General features: G+C 38.6%; 2 protein-coding genes across 5 annotated transcripts in view; one reads left to right on the top strand and one right to left on the bottom strand.

The window, feature by feature from the left end:
* vezt (vezatin, adherens junctions transmembrane protein) overlaps nucleotides 1-13980 on the bottom strand; it is a 29594-nt gene extending 15614 nt beyond the window's left edge. For 2 of the 4 annotated variants that reach the window (XM_053241741.1, XM_053241740.1), the window contains exons 1-2: nucleotides 13822-13980; nucleotides 3841-3966 (exon numbers count right to left, since the gene is read on the bottom strand). In XM_053241741.1, coding sequence (XP_053097716.1) covers nucleotides 3841-3966; nucleotides 13822-13857 — 162 coding nt within the window. In that variant the 5' untranslated portion in view covers nucleotides 13858-13980. Of the gene's footprint in view, nucleotides 1-3840; nucleotides 3967-4108; nucleotides 4429-13821 lie in introns of those variants that run through there. The other 2 variants (XM_053241738.1, XM_053241739.1) reach the window with 2 other exon arrangements.
* Nucleotides 13981-14074: 94 nt separating this feature from the next.
* fgd6 (FYVE, RhoGEF and PH domain containing 6) overlaps nucleotides 14075-15835 on the top strand; it is a 34755-nt gene continuing 32994 nt past the window's right edge. The window contains exon 1 of the mRNA XM_026923171.3: nucleotides 14075-14362. Coding sequence (XP_026778972.3) covers nucleotides 14353-14362 — 10 coding nt within the window. The 5' untranslated portion in view covers nucleotides 14075-14352. The remainder of the gene's footprint in view (nucleotides 14363-15835) is intronic.

Consider the following 15835-nt stretch of genomic DNA (forward strand, 5'->3'; position numbering starts at 1 on the left):
TGGCAAATGAGAAGAAAAAAAAAAAAGAGACCAGCAAAAAAGGACTGATATTAAGCAGATATTATGGCAGGAAGACCCTCATTAGTGACATAACCAGTCAAAAATTCATAACATCCATCACCTATAAGGCCTTTAATGCAGCAGTGATTCTTTCGTGATTTAAAATAGGCCACACGACCCTATAAAGTTGATTTTATTATGTGTAACTTAGCCAGGAGATAAAATCAATTACTGATAATTACATGTGAGTAACAGGATGTGACATCATTTGTTCAGACACACAGCAGAGGCCAGGTCCATGCTGATAAATCAGGCTAAGGTTACACACAGACTGGTCAGTGATTCCAGTCCAGGCTGTGTCCACTCTTTAATAAACACCACTACTGACAGGATGGTACTACTGTATTTATTACTTTTACACATCTGTAAAAGAATAAATTTTACTCAGGTTCAGCTTTTGTAACTGATTTCATGACTTCATATTCTGACTCATCTCAGAAGCTGGATGTTTTAATACACTGTGGTTTTGGTTTGATAGATCATTTTCAAAAATCAGATTAATGCCAATGTCTCACCGTGACTTGCAGTAGTAGAAATATGCTTTTCTTGTCCAAATACAGTACCAAACTAACTCGTATTTGTGTTACACACACATTCTTGGGACACTTGTGCCCCGATCCGTGTGTGTGTGTGTGTGTGTGTGTGTGTGTGTGTGTGAGTGAGTGAATTCACTGTTCTTCAGTGTAAATGCAAAGGCTGAATAAAGCCAATGAATGCAGTGTGTTCAGTATTCTGCTAGTGTTGCTGTGGGGAATTCTGACTGCTTTGTGTGTTCAAGACAGCAAGCAAAGAATTGAAAGAGTTGTGTGTGTGTGTGTGTGTGTGTGTGTGTGTGTAAAGAGCACACTATGAACACTTGCTGGTTAAGCAGTAAGTTGTGTAATACAGCGTCATATGTCATACAACACAATCATCTGACTAACGATATTGCATAGCACAAATGTTTAACAAAAAGCCTTTACACACACACACATGTCCACACACACACACACACACACACACCAATCATGATGGTCACCAATATATTACTTACACTCAGGTCTTATGGAGTTGTTGGCAATGGTGGAAATCGTGTATACATGAAACTAATATTCAGAAATGTGATTACATATACAATTGTCAGACACACTGTAGTCAGTGAGAAATTAAAAATTTTATTTAAAATTGTTACAGAAGTAATGTTGACAAAGAGTCTGGTGTTCACTCCCACACACACTCCTGACTGTATTTGGTAATATTAGATTAAACTAGTAGACAGACAGCTTAGATCTTATTAACACAATAAGGTTCACTTAACTAAAGCTGTACACTTGCATGTGTAGCGTAAGAACTTTAAATCTGCTTAGTCTGAACAGGCCAAATTCCTCATTTAAGCAGCTTTGTAAAAACTCAGTACTGCTGATCCATTTGGCGTGGCATGGTACATTTGTCCTACATTGCAACACTGGCTGCACAACTGACGGATGAAAAATGCTTTAAAAATTAACCATTCAATTACAAAACAGGACATAATCACATGATTTTCAGTTAAAAAAAAGGCTGCTGATGAAAAATATTACCCTAAATGTGTGGTGGTCTGGAAAAATCCTCCGCATTGTGAAATTTTGACATATCATACTATATACTCAATTTTGGTAATTAATTTTTTGTAATCGAGTCCCTCCATTTTCACAGGCTCAAAAGTAACTGAACAAACTAGCAATCATAAATATTAGGATTATTTTTAATACTTGGATGCAAATCCTTTGTAGTCAAAGACTGCCTGAAGTCTAGAAACCATGGACATCACCAAATGCTGAATTTCCTCCCTTAAGATGCTTTGCCAGGCCTTTACCGCAGCTGCCTTCAGTTGCTGCTTGTTTGTGGGTCTTTCTGCCTTCAGTAAGTGAAACCATGCTCAATCTGGTTGAGGTCAGATGACTGACTCAGCCATTTAAGAACATTTCATTTCTTTGCCTTAAGAAGCCCTTGGGTTGCTTTCGCAGTATGCTTTCGGACATTATCCATCTGTACTGCCAAACGCTGTCTTTCAGTTTTGCAGCATTTGACTGAATCTGATCAGAAAGTAGAGCTCTATACACTATCAGCAGTCACATCATCAATAAACACCAGCAACCCAGTTCCATCGGCAGCCATACATGCCCATAACACTGCCTCCACATGGTTGACAGATGATGTGGTATACTTTGGATCATGAGCCCTTCCTTCCCTTCTCCATACTCTTCTTTTCCCATCATTCTGGCACAAGTAAATCTTGTATCAGGACTGTCAGACTTTTTTTTTAGAGACTTTTTAGCAAAGTTTAATCTGGTCTTTCTGTTCTTGAGTGTTACCAGCCGTTTGCATCTTGAGGTAAACCATCTGTATTTACATTCATGAAGGTGTCTCTTGATTATAGACTTTGACAATGATACACCTACCTCCTCCAGAGTGTTCCTGACTTGGCTAGATGCTGAAGTGGTTTTTCTTCATGAAGGAAGGAATTCTGTGATCATCCACTTTAGTTGTCTTCCGTGGTCTCCCAGGCCTTTTGGCATTTCTGACCCGCCAGTGCATTCCTTCTTTTAAAGAATGTACCAAATTGTTGATTTGGCCCTCCTAAAGTTTCTGCTATCTCTCTGACACGTCTGCTTTGTTTTTTTCAGTCTAATGATGGCCTCCTTCACTTGCACTGACACCTTTTTGGACCACATATTGAGAGTTCACATGAACTACCAAATGCAATTTCAGAACTGGGAATCAACTCTAGACCATTTATCTCCTTAATTTATCATGAAACAAGGAGGAAACACACCTCACCTGCCCAGGAAACTGCTTATTAGTCAATTGTCCAATTACTTCTGAGCCTGTGAAAATGGATGGACTATGTAAAAAAATGGCTGTAATTACTAAAGGGTTAATGCAATATTTTTGTTAAGCCCCTTGAAATAAAGCTGACACTTCAATCACATCTTAACTGCTTCATTTCAAATCCATTGTGGTTGTGTACACAGGAAAAATTTAAAAAACTGCATTACTGTCCAATACACACACACACACCCACACACACATGTATGTATCTAGCGTTTTAAAGTCTGGCTACTCAGAGAATCGAAAAGTAAGTAAAACTGCAGCGCAGGAGCATTACAGACGTTTTGACAGCTGCTATCTGATTACAAACAGAATTGATTAGGCTCATGTCTTATAACTAGCATTGTAACACTTCAACAACTTGCTTGAAGCCTGTGTGAGGAAATCTCACTTAGCTAACAAGGTTTTAGACATTTTTAAGCACACTGATTGTTTTTTACCACCGTGTTTGTTAAATTGGCTCTTTGCACAACACAATCTTTTTGATTAAAACATAAATAAAAAGATTTTCGCAAAATTCAGACAGTATATAGCTGTGTCTCGGCTAACTATATTTGCAGTAAAGAGAAAATGCACCTTTTATTATGCACCTTTTTTCCTTTAAGCAGGCAAACATGAGGTTATAAAGTCTTGCTTATGTTCAGCTCTTGCTTTACACTTATTCCAGTTGTGTGATCCCATGATTGGGGTGGCATCTGTGTCCCAGTGATATTACATTTACAAATATGTACATAAAAGTAAAAAAAGTAAAAGACATAGATCATTTTAACCATAGGTAATGCATCCTTCACAACAACCTATGTGCATATTTAATTTGTAAGAGTTACAAGGGCTAAATGGGACCCCAGTCACAGTTATATGTTCATGATAAATCATGCTCATGTTCTAGCGATGGTGTGACAGCAATGTTAGGTAGATATTGGCACTCACTCTGGAAGGGGGAAGGATGTCCTGGGCACCAGAGCTCAGTTCCTCCTCCTGCTCCTGGGAGATGGGTGAACATGCCTCAAAATCAGTGTGCCCTAGATCCTGCAAATACTGGAACAGAGGAGAGTTCTATGCACAAACACAGGGAGAGGGGGAGAGAGAGAGAGAGAGAGGTCATGAATCAGATGTTCGTCACAGGAAACCACAGGCCGTGCTCTGTGTAAGAGGAAAAGCTCCAACCACAGCATCCCTTCCTGTCCACCACCCTTACCTCAACATCATCTCTCACTTCTTTTCCAGCCCTTTCCCAACTCGCCATCATTTCGCACAGGATATCAATCGACACTCGCACGTCCTATTCGCCCACCAGAGATCTAGAAATAACGCCGAACAGGCTCTGAATGCCCCGGTCCACATTTCATCCGAGAAGCAAAAAGCATCTTATCGCGTCTACATCCTGGTTCCAATTAAATCAATCAGACTAATCCCAAATGGTAAAAGCCTCTTTGCTGAGGCCACAAAGCACCGATGTTTGGACATTGAAACTTTCATAATGTGGGGGGTTGGGTTTAGGGAGAAAATCCATAAGCTTTAGTATGTGGATAAGAACGAGTAGCTGAACTGCCGTGCGAGCAAAGACCTATAGGAGACCAACAGGTCACCACACCACGCACACACACACACACGAACATGCACACACGCGCACGCACACACGCGCAGGCACACATGCACACGGCACGCTAGACATACAGGACTATAACTAGACGAGCCTTAGACTTATTATTCATCATCTTTAATAAGAGTTCATAAGCTTGGTGTCATTTGTCAGCCAGGTTATCTCTACACTCAAAACTACCAACTAGGTTTTCATGATACTTTTGGACAAAATACTGACTTTGACTGATTCCTCATATTAATTTTAAAAAAATACATTCAAAACACTCACAGTCATCACTATGGCTCTTGCTCATCAGACTTGTGTACAATCAAATCTGACTGTAAAATGAGCACATGCAAACTGCACAGACAGTTTCCTTATATATACATACACACTATATTGCCAAAAGTTTTGGGACGCCTGCCTTTACATGTACATGAACTTTAATGACATCCCATTCTTAATCAGTAGGGTTTAATATGGAGTTGGCCCACCCTTTGCAGCTACAACAGCTTCAACTCATCTGGGAAGGCTTTCCACAAGGTCTAGGAGTGTGTTTATGGGAATTTTTGACCATTCTTCTAGAAGCGCATTTGTGAGGTCAGGCACTGATGTTGGACGAGAAGGCCTGGCTCGCAGTCTCCGCTCTAATTCATCCCAAAGGTGTTCTATCGGGTTGAGGTCAGGACTCATGTTGGAACAGGGAGGGGCCATCCCCAAACTGTTCCCACAAGGTTGGGAGCATGAAATTGTCCAAAATGTCTTGGTATGCTGAAGCATTAAGAGTTCCTTTCACTTGAACTAAGGGGCCAAGCCCAACTCCTGAAAAACAACCCCACCCCATAATTCCTCCTCCACCAAACTACACTTGGCACAATGCAGTCAGGCAAGTACCGTTCTCCTGGCAACCGCCAAACCCAGACTCGTCCATCGGATTGCCAGACAGAGAAGCGTGATTCGTCGAGAACACATCTCCACTGCTCTAGAGTCCAGTGGCAGCGTGCTTTACACCACTGCATCCGACGCTTTGCATTGCACTTGGTGATGTAAGGCTTGGATGCAGCTGCTCGGCCATGGAAACCCATTCCATGAAGCATGGGTATTCGAGTAACAGGCTAAGTATTTAAAGTTCCAGTATTCAAATACTGAAGTCACAATTCAGGTATTTGTTATGCCCTACAGCCACATGCAGCCACTGAGATAATATGAAAAAGAGAAGCCACGTCTAACAATATTCTGTTGTAGATGTCAGTGATGTCGCTGTGCACAAGTTAGAGCGTTTTAAACAGCAATCATCACAAATCAGGTACTATGGGTTTGCAGATTAATCCCATTTTATACCATTGCTCTCGTGTTGAGCATTAAAAGTGCAATAGACAATTTTTTATTGTACAAATAATCTGGAAGATATGTAGAACATGATTAAGCCGCGGCCTTAGCAAAAGTTTATTAAGCCGCTGAGAAAACCCATTTGCAAAACTGCCCTCTGGTCTGGAATGCTTGTTTGTGTTTGGATGTGCCTCCTGTCAGCCATTTTATAGACTATATACCATAGTTCCTGGGGATGGAGCTTCGTGAATATGGGCGGGAATCATTCAAACTTTGAACTCACCTAACCTAGATTAGACAGCTAATCTTGAAAAAAAAAAAGACTAATCTTTCCTAATGTATCTTTAACTTGGTAAGGTTCATTAATCCAATGAGATTTCATTCCTAAACTCTGATAGCACTTTCACAAGGTTTGAACTTTAACCATGAGAGCGTCACATCACCAGCCTCTCCCAAAAGGTTAACCAGATATTTGTTCATTATTAATTATGAAGGAATATTAATAATCCATTTACTAGTGTGACTCTGAATCACATCAGAAAGCTCACTTTGATTCATCTACAGATATCACACACCAACATAGTGTTAACCTAATTAAAGACAGACTGAAAGGTATTTAAAGTTAGATTATTGTTTGTCATACTGTAGTACTGAGAAAATATTGGACTTCCTGCTACACTGCTCCTTCCCTTCACCTTCATAATCGTGTCAAAATTAGATCTTGTCTCTTATACTCTGCTGCCGACTCGCCTCTATCCGCCTAGGTTACTGTAGTTCGTCTCATATGAATCAGCTACGGATCCCGTCATAAGCTTTAGCTGGTCCAGAACTCAGCAGTTCACTAAGACCCAGCACCAGTGCTCTGTTACACATACACCGTACTACAAGATCTTTACTCGCCATAAACGAACATTCCGTTCAAAATCCTCCTTCTTGTTTATAAACTAGATCTTCCTGTTAGATCTCAGATCTTCCTGTTCAGCTTTGCTTACAGTTTGTCTATCTTATCCTCTTGGTTTTGGTGTCTGAGACTTTTTCTGTGAAGGAAATGACAGTTGACAAGAGTTGAGAGTTGACACTGTGACAAGGACTGAAACACCTCTCATCTAAGCCCATCATATCAGAAGCCCATCTATTCAAAACTCTTATAATGGAACACAGTTTCTGAAGTTTTTCAGTAGGGGTGGACAAATCAGTTGCCCGGTTTCCCTCGGAAAAGCAAATCTTGTGTCCTGGCTATCAGCTTTTTTTTTGTAAATTCGTAGCTGGTCACTGGACAAGTAGGTTCAACAATCAACAAAAACAGAAATAAAAACTACCACCTACTGACTTTCACTAAACAAAATATTTTAATTAGTACATAGCTTAAGTTTAATAAGCATCACAGTGATGCGACACACTTCAAGGTCTGCCTCATCGTAAAATGATTTTTCGCCAAACAACTCTCCATCTTATGCTGTATACTTGTTTGTACTTTGGAAAGTGGGAAGTCGGAGCTGAAATTACATCATTTTTCTCCACACATTTGAGCTACAAAATGGGAAATAAACATGGATGCCTTCGTGTTTGTCTTTTGTTAGCAACAAGCTAGCCAGCTAACTGTGATGAGTGAGGCATATTTTCCTCCTCAGAATAGTGAACTGTATAGTCAGGGTTATAGATTTAATGAGTGAATATATCTGTATGTTGATTGATCGAAAGCAAATACTTGTACAGACAATATAACTCATTTAAAGGAAAAAAAGTGTTGCTGTGTTTACTGCCGATACTGTGAGCAGCCATTTTGATTTGATGTCATTTGGTGCATTCGGAAGGAACTAAGATTTGAGAAGACCATCTGGAGTTCCTGAGTAGGAATTCTGGGAGCGTTTTCTTCCCTGGTCAGGGGTCAGGAATTACGAGGTATGACGTCTAGTCGAATGCAGCATTACTAGATGCAGTCACCTCACGGTTAAACATATGGAGAGAAAATAAAGACACTAGCAATACTAGAATAATATTTACACGCAATATGAGGACAGAAGACCAGAGCTTACAGCTGCAACGTTCACCAAAGACTTGCTGACTTTTTGCGATACATTCAAAACTTTGTTAGTCTGTATTAATCCACTAGCTAACTAGCTTGTTAGCTACAAGTTTTTAGCCTAGTCAGTTAGGCTCCTGGGTAAACAAAAACACAGGACTGGGCAACACATTTATCATTTGTCCAATCGTGTCAGTAAACATTTATACAAAAGCACGTTTTCATGAATTCGCAAGTCAAAGGTATGCATAGACGAAGTTCCAAGCAGACTTCTTTTTATCAGTGGGAAGAATTTGTGGTTATGTGTTATCACTGTAGTTGTGTGGATGAATGCCACAAATCCTTCGGGAAAGCATGAGGAACTTGATTAGACTTTACTGCTCCAGTGATGAATCATAACCGTTTTGGTAAAACATTCTCTCCTGTCTGTCTTATCATCAAGACCTTTACTGTTAGAGTGTAACAATGCGGTGTAACAGTAGCTTTAAACTGGTGTTCTGTAATCATTTATTTCTGAATGATTATTGGAGTTCTAAGTGAGTTTTGTGTAAACAGATTTTCAGTTTTCTCAGTGCAGGGAAACTTTACAAATCTTGTTCATTCCTTGTATTCCTTGTTCTTGTGAATTACGTTAATGTTTCTAATGTCAGCTAGCTTTCCTGAGTTCTCACGCACTGTAAGCATCTTTTTTTTTCTCAAAAAGCACAATACAACTGTATAACTAATACTATTAATGTATTATTCTATATTACTAATACTATTCTTGTGATAGTACAATCATGTAATGTATTACTATAACTATTAATGTATTGTTTTTTAAATGGTCCAATACATAAACAAACCTATTAATTCATTGATTTATTAAGTAAAGAATAAAACACGACAAGGTTTACTGTTACAGAAAGTATGGTGTGGCTTGACGCCAAGCAGAGTTACTGTTACCACCACAAAGTTGATTATTTTCCAAAAACAGCACATTGTGAAGTGTATTATTTCTCTTATATTTGCCAACGATTATAATTATTCATTAAAGCACAACATATCATACTTTTCATTTGTTTGTAGTTAATGATGTGGAACATCTGTGAAAAAAATTTAGTCACAGATATAAACATTATAGCATTTCCCTCACCAGCCTGTCTTTCTTCTCTCTCTTGAAGTTAACAAGACAAAACCACACAACTTGTAGCGTTAACAACAAACCCACAAAGGCCTCTGTCTCAAAGTCTTTCCTGTATTGGAAAACGTCAGGTTACAGATTTACCGCTGACACTGGAGACTCCTTCCATAAAGGTTAAATAAACATCTTCATATTGACAATTACATGTTTTTTTTTTTTTTTAAATCCATTTATAGTGATTTAAAGCCATACACATCCCTGCGTACCTGTGTGTTTTGATACTATAGAAAAGAACGCATCAGAACAAGCACGTTAATACAAACCTGTGCTTTGCAGTTGGAACTACACCAATCAGAATCAGGCTGCGGTATAAAGAACAATATTATATATCTACTATCAACCCAGAAGTCAGGCACATTCTCTTAAAAGCTAAACTGGGATTATGCTGATTGAGCTTTGCATTGCATATAAATCATATGACAATGAACATTTTCTTAGTCCGCATTCAAGCTAATATTCCACTAGCACTGCATAATGTGCTATATTTAGATTACACATGATGACTTCTATTCTCCATGCAATATATTTAAAAGACACAGAAGTTGCACAATTCTGTTCAAAGTGATTACGTCTGCTGGATCATGGGAAGGCTGTGATTCATCTGGAGTGTCTGAGATGGTCACAGCACACAGTTAAACAGTCAGAGGCCTCATAGCAAAGAACATTTCAGCTTTCTGCAATATCAGTATTACAGAGGCTAATATCAGCAGCAGGAACAATTAACACCTGACACAGATGATTTGTGGATTACGTTTTTCCACCAGGAAAAAAAGCACTAAAGGAGTTTATGGAATAAAAGCCTGATGTATGGAATAGTGACGGCGACGGTTTATGCAACGTGACACAGCTTTATTCATCATCTGATAAGAGTGGTGAGTCTGATACACCATCTATGAACTAACAAATAAATAAAGTAACTACAATCACAGCTATTTTTATTCCATCAATTTAGAAAAAAAAATGCTGAATAGAGATGGCACAATAGTGCTTTTTCTTTTCCGATATAGAAACCTTGAGTATCAGCTGATACTGATACCCATCTGATATTGTTTTGATTTTAAACTACAAAGCTTTAAAATGTATTTTTAACCGAAGCACTTCACAGTTAAACTCTCATACAAAACTCACTTCAAATGTAAATATAATAAATATAATAAAGTATAAAGTATAAGCATAATAAAAAATAATTCCTAACCAAAGAAAAAGCAATCAGGTATCTATATATGTAAACATTTACAGTTGTAAAAATACATTTCTTTTCCAAATCCAGTTCCAATCTTTGCCAGTTGTTACATTAACCGATATGCTTTCACTTTCTGATCCACCATTTTTAGTGGGTATCGGCCCAATAACAATATTTGGTATTGGATCAATCCAATCTCTAATGCTGACTCCATTTAATCATTTTAAATAAACAGAAAATATCATAATATTGAAAATATATATTAAACCTAACCAAAAAAAAATGTGGTTATGTATAAATAAGCTACATATGCCATTACATTAAGATGTGTAAATAAGAAGCTTGTGATTGAACGCCATGCAGTATAAACTCAAAAAAAAAATTAGTGATTCAGAAGATATGACAAAACAAATCTGTGATTTTTACACAAAAAATTAATTATTAAAAATTAGTCAATTATTAGAATTACTTAAATGCTGTAAGATCTGTACTAAATTCATGCATGTAAATAAGCAGCTAAAACCCAAAGTATTTTACTTACTTTACTGGGTTAAATTTAATATCATTTTGCAAGTGCGTATGATATTATATTGCATATGCGTTTGTGGAACTCTAAAAAGATTTTCGAGCGTTTCGTTTGATTTTCGATCGTTATGGATGGGTTGTTGTCAATATTTCTTATTTTGTGTTAGCTTTAAGGGCTAAGTCTATAAGTGTGAGTGCGTAAGTAAGTTACATAGTCATGTTGGGTTCTGCCAGTTCAGTCTTTAAGAAGGCCGTCATGATTTGTAAAATCTGACATTTCCAAACAGGAACAAGAAATTATATTTATATGATGTGTACTTTTTACAGTGTTGAAACAAAAACAAGAATAATCCTTGGTGCCATGTAATCTTTACTTAAAAACTTCACAATTGACTAAGATTTTATGTCGATTTATGACAATTTCCAAGTTTCCACACATAATTTCCAGTTATGTTTCTTGAGCAGCATAAGTCACTCCAACTTTCAGTGCATAAATGTGATTATTATCTAATCCTAGTAACTATCTTTAGCTCAGTTTATCAGAATACTGTGGCTGAGTGTGTTTAATTAATTAGGAACAAGCCAAAACTGCAGCTCTAATGGAGAGTGTGTTACATTTGTATTGCTGTTTCCTGTTGAGGTGAGTGAAGACCCATGTTCCTCTCAGCTGCATACGATAGTCTGTTATTGTCATTTTTGCATATTTCTATGAGTAGGGCTAGTCATTTTTTGTGTTGAATTACTTGAAAGCTGTGACTTATTAAAGGAAAAATGCACCCATAATGACTTGTATTTGATTATCTATACTCAATACGTGATCATCAAATGATTTATTTTATGATTCAGTTCCAAGTTGGCTTTTTGGGCTTAGACATATTTCACTACATTACCCACAATGCTGTTTGACTGCCCACTGATTCTCATCTGCACACACTGCTCCAACTGATAAAGTTCTAAAGCTTCAATCATTATGCTTAATACCAGCTTCAACAACACTGTGCTTCTCATCTCGTAGATCGTTACGCTGAGCCGAGTCTCTGCTGTAACTCGGCTCCATCATGTTGCACATTTGTTACACAAATATTTCAGTATAAACATATTTCATGTGTTTCACTGGAGCGTGTCCTCCTGAGGTATAACAATATTATTATTTTTTGCTCCTGAATGGCACATTCTCATTGCAGTGAAGCAAAATGCTTTCTCAGCCAGCAGCTTGATGCAAATACTAAATAAATTACGGTTTTAAACGGAATTTCACACTCATTCCGGATGGCTACATTTTCCCATCTCACTCCCACCGTCTTCTGTAGTCAGTAAGTTTTCCGACAAGGAAAAATCTTCAGGGCAGAGTACGTTGCTCTTTCCGGTTTCTCAGTAACATGACAAGCTGCATTTTTTAAAATCTTATTAACTTCAAGACAGAGAGCACAGAGCAGTTAGTGAGATAACGACTGTTTATAGCTGCTATAACGCAAGTGAATAACAACATTCAAGCATCTCGATGATGTTCTACAACATTAAATGTAATTACAAAGGGTTAACAAGCACAATGTGTCCGTCATTAATAAATTAAAATCGCTAAATCAATGGCAAACTGCTGTCGTATAAGAGGAATAAAACACTTTGGGACATGCTGTTAGAGAAAAGAAAAAAAAAACAATCCTCTTCTGTATCCTACCGTTCCGTCATGGATTATTTTCCTGTAACAGGCCCCACCGAAGTGTTTTATTCCTTATGGAACTGCTTAAAGAGCTTCATTACCATGAGACACACTGTAACATCGCTACAGCATCGCAATAACCAATATCACGATATACCAGTTACCTAATGACGTATTGGCTTTGCAACATGAGGAGATGCTAGATGTGGTCCTGATCCAAATCTCTGTTACTTCCGGTTCTGACACACGCGACCGGGTGTGTGTGTGTGTGTGTGTGTGTGTGTGTGTGTGTGTGTGTGAGTGAGAGAGAGAGAGAGAGAGAGAGAGAGATATAGAGAGTGATGGAGAGAGAGAGATGGAAAGGAAAAAACTAAGATGTGTAATGCCAGTGCAGAACTGCAGAATTGGGGAAACACTGACTGATCTGCAGATGATCTATCTCCATGGAGATCATCAGTGATCACTATTAGTCTCCATGGAGATCAATAGTGATCAGTATTAGTTTCTTGGGAGATCATTAGTGATCAGTATTAGTCTCCATGGAGATCAACAGTGATCAGTATTAGTCTCCATGGAGATCAACAGTGATCAGTATTAGTCTCCATGGAGATCAATAGTGATCAGTATTAGTCTCCAGAGAGATCAACAGTGATCAGTATTAGTCTCCAGAGAGATCAACAGTGATCAGTATTAGTCTCCAGAGAGATCAACAGTGATCAGTATTAGTCTCCATGGAGATCAACAGTGATCAGTATTAGTCTGCACAGAGATCATTAGTGATCAGTATTAGTCTCCATGGAGATCAACAGTGATCAGTATTAGTCTCCATGGAGATCAACAGTGATCAGTATTAGTCTCCATGGAGATCAATAGTGATCAGTATTAGTCTCCAGAGAGATCAACAGTGATCAGTATTAGTCTCCAGAGAGATCAACAGTGATCAGTATTAGTCTCCATAGAGATCAACAATGATCAGTATTAGTCTCCATGGAGATCAACAGTGATCAGTATTAGTCTCCATGGAGATCAACAGTGATCAGTATTAGTCTCCAGAGAGATCAACAGTGATCAGTATTAGTCTCCATAGAGATCAACAATGATCAGTATTAGTCTCCATGGAGATCAACAATGATCAGTATTAGTCTCCATAGAGATCAACAGTGATCAGTATTAGTCTCCAGAGAGATCATGAATTATCAGTATTAGTCTCCATGGAGATCAACAATGATCAGTATTAGGTCTCTTTATTCATCTCCTCTGATTGGATTTCACGGAGTCGCCCATCCATGCCAGTCTGATCGCTGTGTCCGTGTATCAGACAGAACACCGCCCGACTCACAGCATTATCTCACACCTTAGCGCCTTTCCAGCGCGAGCACAACAACTCTATCATCACAACAATAAACAAACAGGTCCAAACACTCACCTCGAACACGACCTCTTCGTCTAAATCCTCAGTCATAGCTCTCCGCCATAAGCCTCCGCCAACGAGCGCGCATGCTGGGATTGTAGTCGATACGAATTAACGGCCTGACTTGACTTATGGACGAACTGCGCAAAGCGACCTGACGTATGCACACTACATTTCCCATGATGCTTGACGGACCATGATGTGACGAGTTAAAAAAAAAAAAAAAAACCCACACACGCAGCTCAAGCGCGCCCCTAGCGGCTGGCTGAAAACCTACAGGCGTTCAGAGTGTGGCGTTGTGTGAGTGGGGGCTGGACACTGAATGGAGCCGAAGGGATTTTTTTTTTTTCAAAAAATAAAAAGTTATTTCAGTGGTTACCGGCCCCATGGCGGTTTGTAGGTAGTGTGTTTTCTTGTTGTTTTTCTTTTTCTTTTTTTTAACCTTTGTTATGGAGTTACAATGGGATATCGTAGGGATAAACAGCGACATTTGAAGGATTTCCCTTAAAAAGCAACTCATTCATGGAGCCGCAGGAGTGAAGGATCATGAGTACAGGTCAGTTTCCTGAGCAAGTTAACAAACATCACAACCATATTCACAAAACCACTTCAGCAGGAAGACCGGTTGGTTTGTTTGTTTGTTTTTCAGTAAGAGTGCTCTGAAGCTCCTCAGTTGGTTAACTCAAACTCTTAGGATGATGTTTTGGAGAAAACTAGAAGAGAAGCGAGACTTATTCTTCTCTAAGTTTCCCGGATGCTGAAAAGTCAGTGCTCATGGGATTGAGTAGTGAAAAGTCAGTGCTCATGGGATTGAGTAGTGAAAAGTCAGTGCTCATGGGACTGAGCAGTAAAGGACAAAAGCGGTGTCTCCAAGTGCTTATGTAATGTTAGCTTCCTTAAAACAGGAATTACTTTGGAAGGACTGACTCTTTGTTTCAGGTTTTCTTTAGTTTTCTTTATCACCCTGAACCCAGGCTGTGTTTAACTCACTCTCTGGGCTGGTTCTGTGCTCTGTGCATTCACTTTATGAATGATGTAAAGCAGCAGGAGTCAGAAGGAGTCTCATGATCATTTTCCATAGCCAACAAGTTTGGCCATCTCAGCACATCCGCCTGATGACTACACACACACACACACACACACACACACACACACACACACACACACACACACTGAGACTCAGACTCAGGATTTAACACACTCACACACACTGAGACTCAGACTCAGGATTTAACACACACACACACACACACACACACACACACACTTGGACTGAAGAGCCCAAAGTTTAGGTCCTCACACCATTTGCATCCTTTTTAACACATTATATTTTTGCAGTTCAACAACTTTTTGTTCATGTTCAGTCCATATCAGGAATTTCATCCAGAGAAATGAGAGAGAAATCCTTTTTTTTTTTTTTTTTTATCTAAAGTGACAGACCCAAGTGGCCAAGTTGCTCTTCCCTACATTTGTCTTGGATTGCTTCCCTTCCTCAATGGAGCATAAACAAGCAAAGCCAAGTAAACTCCGGAAATAAAGCCAGTTGATGCGTTTCATTTACTGTCCTCACTAACCAGAGAGAGGACATTAAAGAATCAGGGTTCAGGACTTGGACTGTTGTCTGACATTAGTGAAGATTTTCATGACTTGTATCTTGTCTTTCTGAATGCTCTCACATGTGCTAATCATTATCATTTCTTTTATGATAAATAATATTACTCTGAATGCCAGTACAGGTGAAAAAATCAAAGTCACACAACTTTTTTCTGTCCCTAGGATTTGTTCAACATCCAATGTTTGCTTCTGGAGCAATGAGGCTAATGTAGCTAACAAGCAGTGGGAGTCTCTCACCCAAAATCTTTTCCAAAACCTCAAGCTCATGTCTTTGCCTGCTTTGTCAAGTGACATCTTTAAGCTATGTAATCTCAATTTTAAATAAATTACTTTATAAAAAAAAAAAAAAAGTAGTATGTATTTACACATTTAATTCAAAGTGGAGTGCTAAGTAAAAAAAAATGGTTCAGGTTGT

Source organism: Pangasianodon hypophthalmus, chromosome 18, assembly GCF_027358585.1.
Source record: "Pangasianodon hypophthalmus isolate fPanHyp1 chromosome 18, fPanHyp1.pri, whole genome shotgun sequence".
In the NCBI taxonomy this organism is placed as follows: domain Eukaryota; kingdom Metazoa; phylum Chordata; class Actinopteri; order Siluriformes; family Pangasiidae; genus Pangasianodon; species Pangasianodon hypophthalmus.